This window comes from Hermetia illucens, chromosome 1 (genome assembly GCF_905115235.1).
Source record: "Hermetia illucens chromosome 1, iHerIll2.2.curated.20191125, whole genome shotgun sequence".
Taxonomy (NCBI): domain Eukaryota; kingdom Metazoa; phylum Arthropoda; class Insecta; order Diptera; family Stratiomyidae; genus Hermetia; species Hermetia illucens.
This window is the reverse complement of record NC_051849.1, coordinates 5541772-5558079: the sequence shown is the minus strand read 5'-3', so window position 1 is coordinate 5558079 and position 16308 is coordinate 5541772. Positions and strand designations below refer to the sequence as shown.

The window sequence follows — 16308 nt, the reverse complement described above, 5'->3', positions numbered from 1 at the left end:
CTCGCACTGCTTGGTATCCTAACCGGATAGATTGGTGTCATCATACAAGACCTACCCATCGGCTTTGATAGCCTTGACCGTCAATTAAGACTGGGCCGTTGCTAGTCGAGTTTTCTTTGCACCCATTTGAGACGAAGAGTTGTGATCGTCAGACGACGGTTACCGTTTTGATTTCCCCTTAGCTGCAGAATCCCTGGACATTGGCACAACCTGGGGGGTTGTGTTTTGCCCAGATGTGGTTTACCGGGATTCCCGAAGACAGTTTTCTCGGAGGCTGTTTGCTGACCAAAGATGGATGCTTACCCATGGGCAAGACCTTAGCTCGGGGTTAGGAGGACTCCTTCGGCTCTTCCGATGAAGATGGGGTACTAATTAGGTTGGTTATCTCTTGAGAAGGTGGAGAATCTGGGCTCAGATTGAAATTCTTCTTCGATGAGCTTAGGGTTGTTTCATCAATCGGGGTAGAATCGTCATGATCGAAGTTTACTTTAATCACTAAAAACCATTTGAAATAGACTTTACCATTAAGAACAGAAGCAGTTTTCTACCCTCCTGGCTAAAGGCAAGCATTTTCTATATCACATTGGAAATTGGGTCTAAAACATTTCCAAAGCAGTATTGCACTGCTCCTTGAAGGCGATACTTTCTTTCAAAATTCTTTTTACAATTTTCATGCAAATTGATTTATAACGATGTCCTGGTCTGTCGGGAAGGGGAAGAGGAGAATTTTCAGTAGCCCCAAATTCTCTCGGGGCCGAAATAATAAAAAGGTAAATTAATTATCTATTTTTTAAGGAAATGCACATCAGTTGTGATCCGGTTTTAATTTCTAGGACCTGACGACGCCCCAATTATTCACAACGATCTCAATTTTAGCTTCTTTGAAGCATACTTTCTTGAAGATCGGTCTCATTACCACTTAACAAGGGATATTGGCATAATAATTCTCAAGGGTAGTTGTGAAAGCATTGGATATAGAACGACATTTAAAGTTAGTTTTAGGAAAAACGAGCGATTTTCGGATAGCGAGCTACCTCCAATGTCACTTCAAGTTTATGAAAGTAATTCAAAATTGAGATTGCACTGCACAAATATCTAGAGCACTTGCAAGTCACCATGTGCACAAAAGGCTTAAAATTGCCCTATTTTCTAATATTTCCCCAAAACTCTCTCACGCTAATCAACAGGTCCTTCGTCACTAACGAACGAATGAAGAATAAACTCAAATAAGGCAAGCATATTCCATGTTTTTCCACTTGACTTCAAGATACTCCAAGGAATTCTGACATCGCAAACACATTTCCACAAAAGAAAATAATTTATCAACTCAAGCTTACTCTTTTTTGCATAACCGCCTCCACTTGTCTATCTCTTCACAATTACACCATCGCACATTCGATTTTCACGGAAAAAATGCAGATATTTTTCCCGAATGTAAAAGCAAAAAAAGATTTGGAAAATCTATGCGAAGGAAACCTCAACCTCAAAGTGGGTTCAGCTGGAAAAATTAAGTGCGAGTAGTAAACATGTCTAAAGGCATCGTGTGCTTGAGAACAATTTTTGCAGTAGTTACAATGCCATATCTAAAGTCAGGGTGTATAAATACTAGGGCTTGCAATTATTCCAAGATTAGTTGCAGTCGAATCATCATCTTATACCCTGCACTTAGAGTATCTAAGATTGATCCATATCTTGTGTACGCGTGCGTGTGTGTGGTTCTCGTATATTTGAAGTGTTTGTTTTAGACTCAATTCTTATTAAATTTGGCTGAAATCAGAATAGAGTTTTCAAAAAGATGCTTTTGGTAATATTTTATGTTACTCCACATAAGGCAGTTATTAAAAAAAATTCAATTTGATTTCGGTGTTATTTCTGGATTCTAACCCAAAATAATGAGACAGAATAAAGTTTGCGAAATTAAATATCGAATTATAAGGATATTGTTTTCGTTTCCTCAAACTGGAGCAAATTAAACAGTTTAATTCGTTAAATTACTCTAAATAATATCCTTAATTTACTTTTTTACCCTACTTGATCCCAAATTGCATTTTTGGTCCATGTGGAGCGCTTTTGCAATTTGACTATCCAATAAAACAAATCACATGACAAAATATTAATAATAATTCGATATTAAACAGTGGCAACTATTAATAATAGCTGCAGCCATATACGAATGTGTTTGCGCACCACAACAAGCTACCGTCTTCAATCAAAATCCGTTCAATCGAATCCAACCGCCTTTCCCACGGTTCAACACTCAACCAGTGTATCAGCCGCCGATACTACCTCAGGTTTGTTATGCTCCATTGATTTTGAATTCCTACAAAAAAGATCGCCACATTAGTTGCATTTTAAATTGAGATTAAACTGGCAACGTTAAATTATATCATCCGAACTTATTTGAATCCAGTGATAAAACGAAAGATTTAAGCCAGTAACCTGATTCTTGCTCTCGTATATTTTGAGTTTCGGCTGATTAGTTTAGACCGGGGAATAGAAAACTTGGAATTTCATCTAATTAAAATGGGAGATCATTTTCATATGAATTGAATAAATTATTCTATCTTAATAAAATTGCAACAGCTTGATATACATATGCATATATTTATCAACAAATTAAGAATTAATGAGACCAACCGCGAATGGCTTATATAGAAAACACATTCAACCATCAAACCAGAATGATCTCTCTTTTATTTTTTTTAGAATATTTACCGGCCATATTCTCCACAAAATTACGTACCAATAACATCCTATCAAAATGATGTATCTTTTGATGGAAGCTTCGCTTATGGATACTCATCAGGAGACGGAACAACAGCTCAAGCGCAAGGTTACTTGAAGAATGCTGGACAGAAGGATCTCGAAGCCCAGGTTGTGCAAGGATCGTATTCGTATACTTCACCGGAGGGAACCCCAATCCGCGTAAATTACATCGCTGATGAAAATGGTGGTTTTGATTGCTCTAATTTTACTGTTCTTTCTAAATCGAATTTCTTCTAAAATTAATTGAAATATCTTTCGCAAAACGCGAGCTCATCTTCATAGATAACCTCTCAGAATTCTTATAAGCACACCATTTACTCCGTGAATATTAACTCCTCTTCACTAATGCCACCCCTTGTTTCTTCTAGGATTCCGAGCTGAAGGAGCTCATCTACCGACACCACCACCCATTCCCGAAGCCATAGCTAAATCTCTAGACTACATTGCACGTGTCCAACCACTCCAGCCATACAATCAAAACCAAAACAATTTTCCGTCTTACAACCAACAGCAGCAATTCCAGCAACAGCAACGTTTAGATCAACTGGGTTTACCACCTTTCCAGTCACAACAGCCACAACAATACCAAACTCCACAACTCCAACCCCAACGCCAAACTTTTGGACAATCTTCCTTAAGACAACCAAACAGGCAATTTCAACAGCAACCTCAGCAACAGAATCAACAACAGTTCCGCCAACAACAGCAGCAAAATCAACAACAGCAACCTCAACAACAACCCCAAGGCCAACAACAGCAACTGACACAACCCTTATTGAATCGTCCTAACCAGATTCCCACGCAGTTTGGATATAATAAATTTGGACGGTTTAAAAAATAGAGCTGCAGAGGTATCTTTGGAGGAGTTAATCCATATCTTACGATTTTTTTGTATTCCGTGTTCATTATTTAGTGTACAGATTAGAAGCCATGGGAAGTATTGTCTTATGTATAACCATAACCATAAAATTTAATAAGTTTCATGTGTAATAAAATATTATTTTGATATAAATTCCACCAGTTTGTGGCAAGTTTGGAGTCTTCGAACGAAGCTTTCACATTGTTCTAACACCAACAAAAACCATGGGGACCAAAGAAAGAATATTACAGACTATTCAAAATCCTTCTTAAAAAAAATTACAGAACACGCTCAAAAAACTGGTGAATCAGGACCGACAAAAAGAGACAAGTTTGGTTTTTGGTTAAAGAATTTTTTTCCAGACAAAATTATTTTGTTTAGGGTGCTGGGAGTCCTAAGTCTGCACCCTCTTGATGACGGGCCAGACCACTTGGGAAGCAACATGCTTCCTCTCTTCTAGTCGACGGACTCCTTTTTTTGGTTAAACACCCAACTAATTCAAAAAAGTTGACTGACGGTTTCGTCCAGGGCAGAGGCAACTCATCAGGTGCTGCTTCACCTCTGCCCTGGGAGTCTACGTAAATTTCTTTAAACTTTAAAGCCAATATGAAACTGGTTCCGATAAAAACGGGACTCCAATCTTTGGAGATTAGGTTAGGTCATACCTTTTATTGACCCCATTATATTGTTCCCTAAAATCACCCATTAGACGCCTGCGACGTTCGTAGGCTTTTGCGAATCCAAGAACGCAAGCAAAGAGAGAGCGCAAATTCTTCACATTTTTTGAGATATCGTCAGAAGGAGACTGATCTACATTTCAAATTCACAACGTCCACTTTACACACATCTGGCTGGCCAAAGGGTAGTATAGGTCCTAGGGCGAAACGTGAATTGGTACCCACGATGGGGCATAAAACCTGGGAAATGCCTGCTGAACCTATCTGATTTGCGCGGAAAGCGGTCCACAAACATACATGGGCCTCTCCAGACGAGACCACTTTCAACCAAATTGACCACGTGTTAATCGAATGCCGCCACCTCTCAGCCTTGATGAATGTCAGAGCATATAGGGGGGCCAATATAGACTCGGATCACTATCTCGTTGGCATGGTTATCCGAGCTCAAATAACAATACAACCTAGAATCCCCTCTGACAATCAGTCGAGAGTGAACACTGAAGCCATCCATAACAGAGCCCTCCGCGACACCTATAAGAGGCAAATGGATACCGCAATAATCGCAGTCAACAGAGGTCCTGGAGATGAAGCATCAACCAATGATCTTCACAACCACCTGAAGAACGTGATCATTTATACTGCCACAAGGATACTTGGCCCCAGCCGCAAAAGGAGTCCGAACGACTGGTTTGACGATGAATGTAAACTAGCAACGGAACGGAAGAATGCCGCATACCGAGTAATGTTGCATTCGCAAAGAACGCGGACACGCGCAGAGACTTATCACGAACTCCATCGAGCGGAGAAGCGACTTCACAGACGGAAAAAGGAAGCCTGGGAGAACCAACAAGTCTATGAACTAGAAAAGTACAGGGAGCAACCGCACCAGGCACAGAAGGTGGAAGTTTTACCAACAAGTCAGCAGGATGAAGCCTTATACACCTCGATGCTCATCCTGCCGAGACAAAGAGGGAAATCTGATTTCCGACAGAATGGACATATTAGAGCGATGGGTTGAGTACTTTGATGAGCTATTGAACAATCAGAACATCGGCGAATTGGAGGTACCGCCAACTGAAGACGACGGACAAATACTGCCACCACCAAGATTAGGAGAAACAGTCCGCACAATTCTTCGGCTAAAAAATCATAAGTCGCCAGGAGCTGATGGAATTACAGCCGAATTGGTTGAATATGGAGGCGACCAGTTACACCAAGTGGTTCATCAACTTGTGCTCAAGGTATGGGACAGCGAATCAATGCCTGACGATTGGCAACAAGGCATTATCTGTCTCATATATAAAAAGGGAGATATCACACAGTGCAGCAATTATAGAGGTATTACGTTGCTGAGTACCATCTATAAGATATTCCCCACTGTCTTCCTAGGCCGGATAGCCCCATACGCCCAGAACATCATTGGCCCATACCAAAGAGGCTTCACTCCAGGCAAATCAGCAACAGATCAGATTTTGTCTCTGCGGCAAGCGATGAAAAAACTGCTAGAATATGGACAACCGTGGCACCATCTGTTCATCGACTTTAAAGCCGCCTATGATAGCATAGCCAGGGTAAAACTGTACACGGCCATGAGAGAATTCGGTATCCCGACGAAATTGATAAGACTAACTAGGGTGACCCTGACCAATGTGCGAGGCCAGATAAAAGCAGCAGGATCACTCTCAAGACCATTCGACATAAACAACGGTCTACGACAAGGGGATGCCCTATCATGCGTCCTCTTTGACCTGGTCCTCGAGAAAGTGATCCGTGATGCTGAGGTAAATGCAAGAGGTACGATCCTCTTCAAGTCCACACAACTATTGGCCTATGCTGACGGAATCGACATCATGGGAAGAACCACGCGAGACGTACAAACTGCCTTCATCCAGATCGAGCAGGCGACAATTGGCGCGGGATCTTGGGCTGCATATCAATGAAGGTAAGGCAAAATATATGATGGTAACGTCAGCACCGAAGACGAATCAACCAACGACATCACACCGCACTGGTCAAACACGAAGAAGAAAAAGGATAGGAGAATACAACTTTGAGACCGTTGACAATTTTTCCTATCTAGGGTCGGAAATCACAACCGATAACAGTTACGATGATGAAATCCGTGCACGGTTGTTGTCAGCCAACAGAGCCTATTTCAGCTTGCAAAGACTGTCCTGCTCGAAACGTCTCACCATAGGGTCAAAGCTCTTACTGTACAAGACTATGATCTTGCCAGTCCTCATGTATTCCTCGGAAACTTGGGTTCTTAGCAAGAAAAATTGCGTACTCTTGGCCGCGTTCGAGAGAAGAATCCTGGTCCGCTACATGAGGATGGACGATTCCGTAGCCTACACAATGACGAAATCTATGAGCGATACCATGACCGTCCGGTTGTGGATAAAATCCGACTCAATAGGTTACGGTGGGGGGGTCACTTAATCCGTATGGATGGGGCAATATCTATGGTAGAAAAAAAAGACGAGGCAGAACCTGCCTAAGATGGAGGGTGGAGTGGGCCAGGACGCCAGACAGCTTTTAGGGATATCGAATTGGTGGACCTCGGCGCAAACCGGGATGTCTGGAGTTCCTTATTAAGGCAGGCCTAGACCGGATACTGGTTGTTGCGCCGTTGATGATGATGATGACAGAAAGAGATTCTTCACATTTTTTGAGATATCTTCAGAAGGAGGCTGTCCGTATGAAATTTGGCATCAACACATCTGTGACCTCAGACCGTGATATCATTCTATACCTGTAATTTTCCAATAAGCGTCGTTTTGTCTGGAGTTCCCACCGCTATTTCGATAGCTTTTCACCTGATCGCATTGAAGAAAGTGGGCTCATTTACTTAAATTCAGAATTTGTAGTTCCGCTCCTATTAGATATTCTAATGGGTTGGATCACTTCATATTTATATTAGAATTTATTGAGCAGATATATTGGTCTTAACATCGCGCTATGCCACTGAACTTAGGGGCGGACAATTATAACGTGATGGCTCCAAGCCCATAGTAGAGCCGACGGTCCATCCAAACTTCTTAATAACCAATTCAGAAATACCAAAAATAATGGGGGGGGGGGTGCTTCAGCTCGTTTCCCTTCTCTGTTATCTAGGAGCAGCCAGGTGATGGAGTTAGGTTAGGTTTTCCTAGACACCAAATTATTCCAAAACTTCAGCAGCACTGCACTTCTTATTTGGAAGGAGAGAGGACTTTTTGAACGAAGATAGATAAGAAAGTCATTTGAGGTTCACATTCATAAAGGGAAAAGCAGTACTCAATCCTGTGTGGAGTTGCCAAACGTCTTAGCAGACGTGTCCCATCGAGATGAAAGGGGGATGTTCGGCGAAACCAAATCTAACAAAAATAAAACCAAACATGAAGGAGCAGAAGGGGAATAAAGTTATGGTCTGCACTGAATGACTGCGAATACCCAATAGGCAGCGAAAGTTACCTTTATTGCGCTGGTAAGAAACATCATGGAGCAATTCGAGCGAACGAGAATTCACTTGCCAAGATAAGATGGAAGCAATTTCCAAAAAAATTCAAGGGTCATACGCTAACATTCACAGGAGAGTGAAGGCAGACCCTCAACTCGCCAGTTGGGAGATAATGTCAACCACATTAGACAATTCCAGAAAAGAGACCTTATGTTGGAGTTCCAGAAATCCAAGGATGTACCCACGGACAAACTCTTGAGCCAAATCGATTCCAAAGCTGTGGCCCCGAATTCTAAACACCCGCGAGTGCGGAATAAAAACAGAAATATGTACTGCTGGGCTTCGCCCCCTTCTAACTTCCTAAGGGTATTTTTTAATTCTTTTACGATCGTCTAGTATTCAGCGAGATCCTTTACACCGCGCTTTCTGATTCTACCAGCATCCTTATTCTTCACAATCTTGTTCAGAGTATGCATATATGCCCTACTTGTACTGGACAGGACTCCAGTTTGCCTAATTTCCTGTGTTGGTTTCTGGTGGTCGGCATTCTCCCCCAAAATTTAGCGGTTTCGGGTTATGATTTCGGTGGTTGGTATTCATGAGGCTATCTGCTGCCTAGCGGAGATCTCTGTTATTAGTTACAGAATGGCGGTACTACTGCTAACACCGACTGTAGTGCCCTTGAAGGCTAATGATTCCTGATTGAATGCCAGCACTTCGTACTCCGATGATGCATCTCTTCTTCATCTTCGTCAGTTTGTTGATTTTTAAATTGGAATCCATGATATGGCCCCAAGAGTATTCCACCATGGATAACCCGCCCGCAAGAGTGAGGATCTTCCTTGAATCTAAAGGTTCCCAAGATATTGAGAGTACACATACTAAAGACCAAACTCCCCATTAGCCATGCGATCCTATTAGCACCTTTTTCAGTGCAGAGAGGACGGGCGCCAGATGTTACTTCGTTTCGTCCTCCGCCAGACCAGTTTGCCCCTAAAATCTTTAGAAGTTAGGTTAGGTCAGGCTTTTATTAATCCTGCCATATTGTTCTCTAAAATCGCCCGTTAGACGTCTGCGACGTTCGTAGGCTTTTGCGAATCCAAGAACACAAGTAGAGAGATCGCAAATTCTTCACATTTTTTTAGATATCTTCAGAAGGAAGCTGTGCATCTACATTTAAAATTTACAATGTTCACTTTAAAATCAACGCATCTGTGACTTCAGATTCCAATGCCATTGGACTTAGGAGACAGCACTTGTGACGTGACGGTTGCAAGTCGTAGTAGAACCGATAGCCCGTTTGTTCCCGAATCTTCTTAGTCTCCGATGTACCAGTCCGCTGTCCGGTTCTGTTACCTAGCAGCGTCTCGACGATAGGGTTAGTTTAAATTTTCCTGGACATGAAATTGTTCCAGAGCCAAGACAAGCAGACCATCCCGACCATAGGCAATCATGTCGCCACCGAGGCGCGGACTTTGGAGGTCTCACCACATTCATACCTCCTTATTGATAAATCTGTATAAGGCATGCTTTCCGACTCACTGGCAGGCTTGCATTTAGTGCCTACCGCAAAGCTAGCCGGAGAGGAAAGTACGGCAGCTCTCAACTTTGAAGAAACTGGAAATCCGACTTCGGTCGGCTTGTCCGCGGTACTATAACCCAAATCTAACCGCAAAAGGAAGAGGAATGCTGGGCAGAAGGGAACTCCGGCCACTAAGGAGGCGGGACTACAGGCTGAATCCCGCTTGTCAGAAATTTCTCCTTTGCCCTTTCCGGGAGGAGGGGAAGAAAGGGAAGCTGGTGACGTCGACGCCACTGGTTTAACGCCGGCATGTGGAAATCAATCCAAGTGGTCCGGGCACCGTGAACCTGAAAAGGCCCCAAGTCGGCAGCAGAAGAAGGCACTGCGAATGAAGATGAAGCCCCTTACGAATGAGGACATGGACGTGGCTGTACCACTAGGTGCGGTAACATCCAGAGAAATCGGACGAAAGGACGTGTAGTCTTCAGGCGAAAGGTGGGTATAAACTGGTAATCCCTCCCGGATCCACCCTGTATGCACCAGAATCTTCCATCAGCGGTAATGCGCGCAAAACACATCTGTGGTAGCCAACGCTTTATTGTGCTGCGCACCAAGGCTAACATCGATGTGTCGCATAGAGATTAGGACCGGTGTGCCAGGAGATGATCAAGCCAGCGATAGAAATCTCAACAAAGCTGGTCCCTCCCACAGGAATGCGGACACGAAGACTTTGACTGCTGCGTTGGAGTTTCCTTCAATTATGGCAAAATGTCAGAGGGACAACAGTATACCATCCTCCGGGAATGTCCATGGAAAAATGCTGGAGCCTGGAGCGAAGCTAAGATTTAACAATCAAGGTCTTTGCAATCGGCCTCTCCACTTATAGTACCCGGATGACGTTGCCTTAGAGTGGCCCCAACATATAATCCCAGCTTTGAGTTCTGGCGGTCTGAGTTGCGCAGGATAGTACATATCGGATGTTGGTACCTGACCCTCGGAGGATAAGGCAGGGGACATTATACGCATGTTGGACGAACAGAACCCGCGCATGGACTTTTAGACACTGCAGGGTAAAATTCATGAAAACCACCAAGGACAAATCTATAAACGTGGAGGGCTTTAGCTTGGTATTTGAATTGGACCAAACGGGTCTAAAGGGGACAGTCAACGCAAGATTTTTGAGCTTTTCCTAGATAGATTGAAATTCAATCATAGCAGGAAGCTGTGAAACGTCATCTTTATTTTGAGAGCGAAGAACAATGATGATCTGCGACTCACACAGCCGCGCGGAAGGTAGTGCATGCAGTGACGAAACCTCCATATGGGGGTTCAGACTGGCGAAGGAACTAAATACTAAATCCCTACCTGATAGTGCCTTTTCCTCTACCATTTACGAAACAGGTGGCAGAAAGAGAAGACGCAAACGTAAGCGAAACTGACACTGCAAACCAGTGAAGGTGTTAAGTGGAAGAGATGAGACCTTTCATGAATGAGGACATAGGAATTGCTGCGAACCGCGATATTACCCAGGAGCGGTGTGAAGGTGGCGGCTTATGACGACAACTTCGCCACCAATTCAGGGATGTTTCCCTCTATTATAAGTGTCATCATGGAAGGAGCGTTGTTTGTGGGCCGCAAGATGCAGACTTACTTTCAAGGGAACCCAAATTCCACCTGTTGTAGCTAAACGAACAAAGATTGGTTTTTTCCTCCAATGTACAATATCTGGGTATAATCCTAGATCCCAAGCCAAATTGGGGGCTCAACATAGAACTGCGGGCCTATATGACCTTCTAAGCTTGCAGGACATTTGCAAGAAAATGGGGTCTCCGGTCAAGCATGGTCAACTGTTAGCTGAAGCACTGATGCTGGGGGTAAGTAACCCACAAAATAGGTACTTATTTGCTAAAATTAAATCTACTTGCAAGGATCTACTTGGAAGTCGAACCCAAGATAGCGAAGACTTACAACCTGTACCAAGTTATGGATGATTTGCCAAATGAGTGCAAATGCATACAAATTTACGGCGGTCTACATAGGGCACTGGCCTATACCCAATCATGCAACAGATTCGGCATATCCTGCAATTCACATTGTTGAAACAGCGGAGAAAAGAGAGAAACCATCAAGTACTTCCTTTGAGCGCATGCATCAAGCTCCTAGCCCAAGATAAAACGGGAAACATTCACTACCAATCATCCAACAACAGAACACTTTGCAGGGTTGGCATCAAGTTCATCGTTCTCAGTCACCTTTGCAGCAGGTCATTCGTCTTTCCAGCAGCCGACAATTTCAACGCAATATTAGAAATTAAGTCAAATATTTTGTGTATATAATTGGCTTTAAAAAAATAAAAAAAAAACAATAAAAATAAGGGCGCAGCAAGAGTTGTCGTGGCGTCTTTTTTGTGGAAGGTTTTCGCCCCGATCTCCACTGAGTCTTTTTCCGTGTGCTGCGGTAGTTCTGCTCCGTCGATGGGGCGTGAGTTAACTCTTTTCCGGTTTGTTCCGCTTCGGTCGATGGCTGACATGTCAAAGGAAGACAAACCTACGGAATGCGCGACCCCTTCGTACCAGCGGTCGCAGTCAAGGTGCCTCCTTTTTGGTAGCGCAATCCGGCGGCGTAATTCTGCCAATTAGAGGCGCAATTTGCGCTAGCAGGCGTCACAACAGATGCCACGCGTTTTAATCACGTCCTTATCGGTCTCGACGAGGAGACCATTGGAGTAATCACGGACGTGTTGGTGGACTGCTGGTTAAGGGAGCAGCTCATGCGCCAGCTGTCAGTGAATGAGGAAGGGAAGCTGCATCACTTGCTCAATGAACCGGGCGACCGTACTCCCAGCCAGCTGCTTCGTGAAATGAGGCAGCTGGGCGGGAATAAGGTCGGCTCAGAGCTTTTGAAGTCCCTCTATTTGCAACGGTTCCCGGAGACTACCCGTCCCTGCTTGGCCTGTCCGGACTCGGGGTCGCTGGAAGTGCTGCTTGCCAGCGCCGACAAAATACACGAGGTGTAAGTATCCAGGGACACACTGGAAATAAAAATAAATAAAGTGAGGACTTCACTGGCGACCACAGTTTCAAAACTGACAGTTACTCTGAAAACGTTGCGTTCGGGAGGTAGATCTAAATCGCAGTCAAGGTGGGGGTCTTCTGCCCGAAATGGGCGTTCCGGTTCGACACCTTACTGGTACCACCGTAAATTTGGAGATAAAGCAACTAAATGTACTGGCGTGAGCACTTTCAACCAAAAAACCTAGGCTCGCTAGCCTCGGGTGCGGCTGAAGCGTAGTACCACGTCGCCTTGCAATTTTTGACCTCCTGAGTAGACACTGCTTTCTGGTCGGCACGGGCCTTGTCCATATACACTCATGCCCCAAAAATTGCGACTAACTACCGCAAACTCCTACACGCAGATGGACATTAGTCTAGGATTGCACGGAACGACTTCTATGGCGAATTTACGTTGGTAATATTTCATAGTCGTATTGTGTTTTGTGAATTTATTAAAAATAGGCGTTAATATCTGCAAACCGCTTCGGTGACGCTGCTCCCAGAGCAGAGAAGTGGCGATTCGTTCTGGCGGAAAACAGCACCCCCAATTTAAGCCCAGACTTTCTGTGTCGCTATAGGCTACCGGGGATCTAAAGAATAAAACCCTAATAGACTCCTCGTTGACGCTCTCGGGGAAGATTTCCACCGGAAACGACACTCTATCTATTGCTTTCGGGAAAATGTCCGACCTTCGCATTCAAGCACTTCTCAGAAAATACCGCAACATCACTACTAAAAGTAATTTCTCCCAGCCGGTTAAGCACGATGTGCAGAACCACATCAACACTACCGGCTCGCCTATCTTCTTAAATCTCTCTATCACCATAAAAGCTGGCGGTTGCAACGAAAGAGTTCGAAGATCTTACGAAGCAGCGTATATGTAAACCTTCCAATAGCTGTTGGTTATCTCCACTCCATTTGGTCCCTAAACCAAACGGCAAATGGAGTCCTTGCGGAGATTACAGGTTCCTAAATACTCAGACAGTTCCTGACCCATACCCTAGCCCACTCATCCATAATTTCGCGCATTGCTTGACAAACTGGCATACTTTCCTCAATCATGGCTCTGGATGGATTTACATGGTTGGCTGCCAACAAGCCTCTTCTTCCGAATCCTGAGCATTTAAGCCATTTTGAGTGCATTTTTCAACATCTCCTCGAGGACGGTCTTGCTTTAAATGTTAAAAAGTGTAAATTCCTGCAACAACAGCTAAAATTGCTCGCCCACATGATCACTCCTGACAGAATTGAACCAAAACAGATAAGTTTGAAGCGATCAAAAATTTTCTCCTGCCAACCACGGTCAAGGATCTGCGACGGTTGGGTATTCTATATTTCTACCGCCGTTTCCTGCCTAAAGTTGCACATCATCAAGCGATCCTTAACGCTGGACTCAAATAAAAGACTTTCGCAAGGTTACATGGTCTACAGAGGCCGCTCGGGCGTTTAAAACCGTCAAACAACAGCTAGTTGATGATCGTCGATAGTCGATGCCTCAGAGACAACTCTTCACCAATGGATGAACCAAACCTGACAACTCAACGCAACTACAGTCCCTACGATCGTGAGCTATTCGCCGAGTATCTCTCCATAAAATACTTCCGATTCACCTCTGAGGGCAGGCTGCTCACTGTGTTCGCGGACCGCGTTGGCGCTTAAAAAGAAGCACGACAAAGCGTCTCCTCGACAGCTTAGGCATCTGAGCTTCTTCAGTCAGTTCATATCCGATATCGAACACGTGTCTGGAAAAGTCTACCTCGTTGCGGACGCTTTGTCACGAATCTCGAAAGTTACAGTCCCTGCCGTGGTCGATCATATGGCAATCTCCCCTTCGCAGAAGGACGACGCAGAGATACAGAGACTGAGGACTAACTCCAAACACAAGTTCAAGCAGTTTCCTATCTTCGGCTCGAATTCCTACTTATTCTGCGAGATCTCGGACAGAGACTTAGGCCATTTATACCGGCCGAGTTTCACACGCAGTACACGATCTTGCACAGCCAGGCATCAAGACGACGAACCGGTTAGTTACTGGAAAATTCTTCTGACCGTCCATGAATAAGGCCGCAGATTCTTGGGCCAGATAGTGCATCGCGTGCCAAAAGTATAAGATCAATAAGCACGTAAAAAGGAAGTAGACGTATTACCCCGGTCGCATTAACGCAACCTGGGTGAAGTGGCGTTCCACAACTGGTATTCTTTATGATAGAAGTATCAACGAACGTCTCAAACCTAAAATTTACCGCATTGTCGTCCGTCATGTCGCTCTCTATGGTTCTGAGTGTTGGCCGACTAAAAAAGACAATGAACGACGGCTTGCGGTAATGGAGATGAAGATTTTCCGTTGGACTAGTGTCGTCACACGTTCTGGTCACATTCAAAATGAGGATATCCGCGATCGTTATGGGGTTCCACCGATCGTGGAAAAGTTACGAGAGGGGCGTCTTCGATGGTATGGTCATGCGATTCGTACTAATGAGAATTCACTTGCCAAGATTGATCTGAACATTGAAGTCGATGGTAAACGACCAAAAGCCAGACCGAAACAACGATGGCGTGATACGCTGGATGGGGATTTAAAAACCCCGAGGTCACCCAGATAGAGCCAAATGGCAAAACCGATCACGACGAACCGACCCCGCTTGTGAACGGGACAAAGACTGAAGAATAAGAAGAAGAAGGCGTATTACGTCGGTCCGCTGAGCGCCTCCACATCATCCATCCCGAAATTATTGGCCCTTTGCGAGACACGCACGGATATACGTATTGCCGCACAATCATCAACACGTTTATGCGGTGGCCTGAAGAAATACCTCTGACATTACTATACAATCATCTGCCGAGGCCCTCTGTCGAAAATGGATCCCGCTGTTTGGTGTACCAGCCGTAATCATCACAGTCCAGAAAATGCATTTTGAGTCTACTCTTTTCTAGGAGTTAGGCAAGCTCTTCGGTTTCGAACGCCACAGGACTACCGCATACCATCCGCAGTCCAATGGGATGCTGGAACGTTGGCACCGGACACTTAAGACCGCTTTAGTGGCTTGCGATGATCGTCGTGGTCGCGGTCCTTGTTTTTCGTCCACCTCAGGCTTCGCACAGCTTGCTGAGAAGAATTTATGGCCTGCCCGCGGATATGGTAGACGGGGAGAATCTGCGACATTGCGCCAATCCTGTGCTGGATATCAGAGCAGGGTTAAATGGTGTCCCTACTCAGGCACGCGGTTTCGAAAATGCACCCGACTCCGCCTTTACAACACACGACAACGAAGGTCAAACCTCCGGGGACTTCGAGGCATGCTCGCAAGTCCCCATTAGGGTGGACGCTCCTCGAAGGCAGCTGCACCCGTCATACGAGGATTTGGACATCTGATTGCAAGAGTGGAATGAAAGTGGTGTAGTAACATGAGTCTGGAAGATCAAGCCAACGAGCCTATATTAAAGGTGGTGACGTTCAATTGATACCTGATCAATTTGTGCAAAGTAGTCCCATATGAAGGAGCTCAGATTTCTTTGGGATTTGTTCTTACGCAACGTCCACAATGCAATTATCTTCAATAGCCATTTCTTATGACAATGCTAGTTTGATAATCCGCAGTTCGTTGTCGTTTGTCATTTTATGCAAGTTTTGGGACAGACTTCGTCGGTTTGTTTCATTGCCTCCAATTGGGCATCCTTTTTCTATTGTACCCTTCCATTCTGCAGAATGTTTCAAACTCTATGCATGACCGCCTGTAGACATCAGACCTATATTGCGACACTTAACTCGGGGGCTCTTTTTATGGGTTCATGGCAGATAGTCTTCTGGGTACTGTTGTTATCCCGTGCTGGAAGACTAGTTGGCACTGTTTGTCCTGTTGTTCCGTGGCGTCTTCAGTTTTTCTTCAAGAAAAACTGTCAGCAATCATCACGTGGAGGTGGAGATAGAATGCATTTTTTGAGAGAGCCTCAGAATAGGCGTTTGAGGATTTATGATGCACTAAATGGTAATT

At 44.5% G+C, this 16308-nt stretch overlaps 1 protein-coding gene across 1 annotated transcript; it reads left to right on the top strand.

The window, feature by feature from the left end:
* The first annotated feature begins 1644 nt into the window (after positions 1 to 1644).
* LOC119659124 (larval cuticle protein LCP-22-like) lies at positions 1645 to 3762 on the top strand. The gene is made up of 4 exons (XM_038067051.1): positions 1645 to 1804; positions 2139 to 2291; positions 2707 to 2950; positions 3135 to 3762. Exons 1-4 carry the CDS (start codon positions 1796 to 1798, stop codon positions 3605 to 3607), a joined length of 879 nt encoding a protein of 292 aa, XP_037922979.1. The 5' UTR covers positions 1645 to 1795; the 3' UTR covers positions 3608 to 3762.
* Positions 3763 to 16308: the final 12546 nt, after the last annotated feature.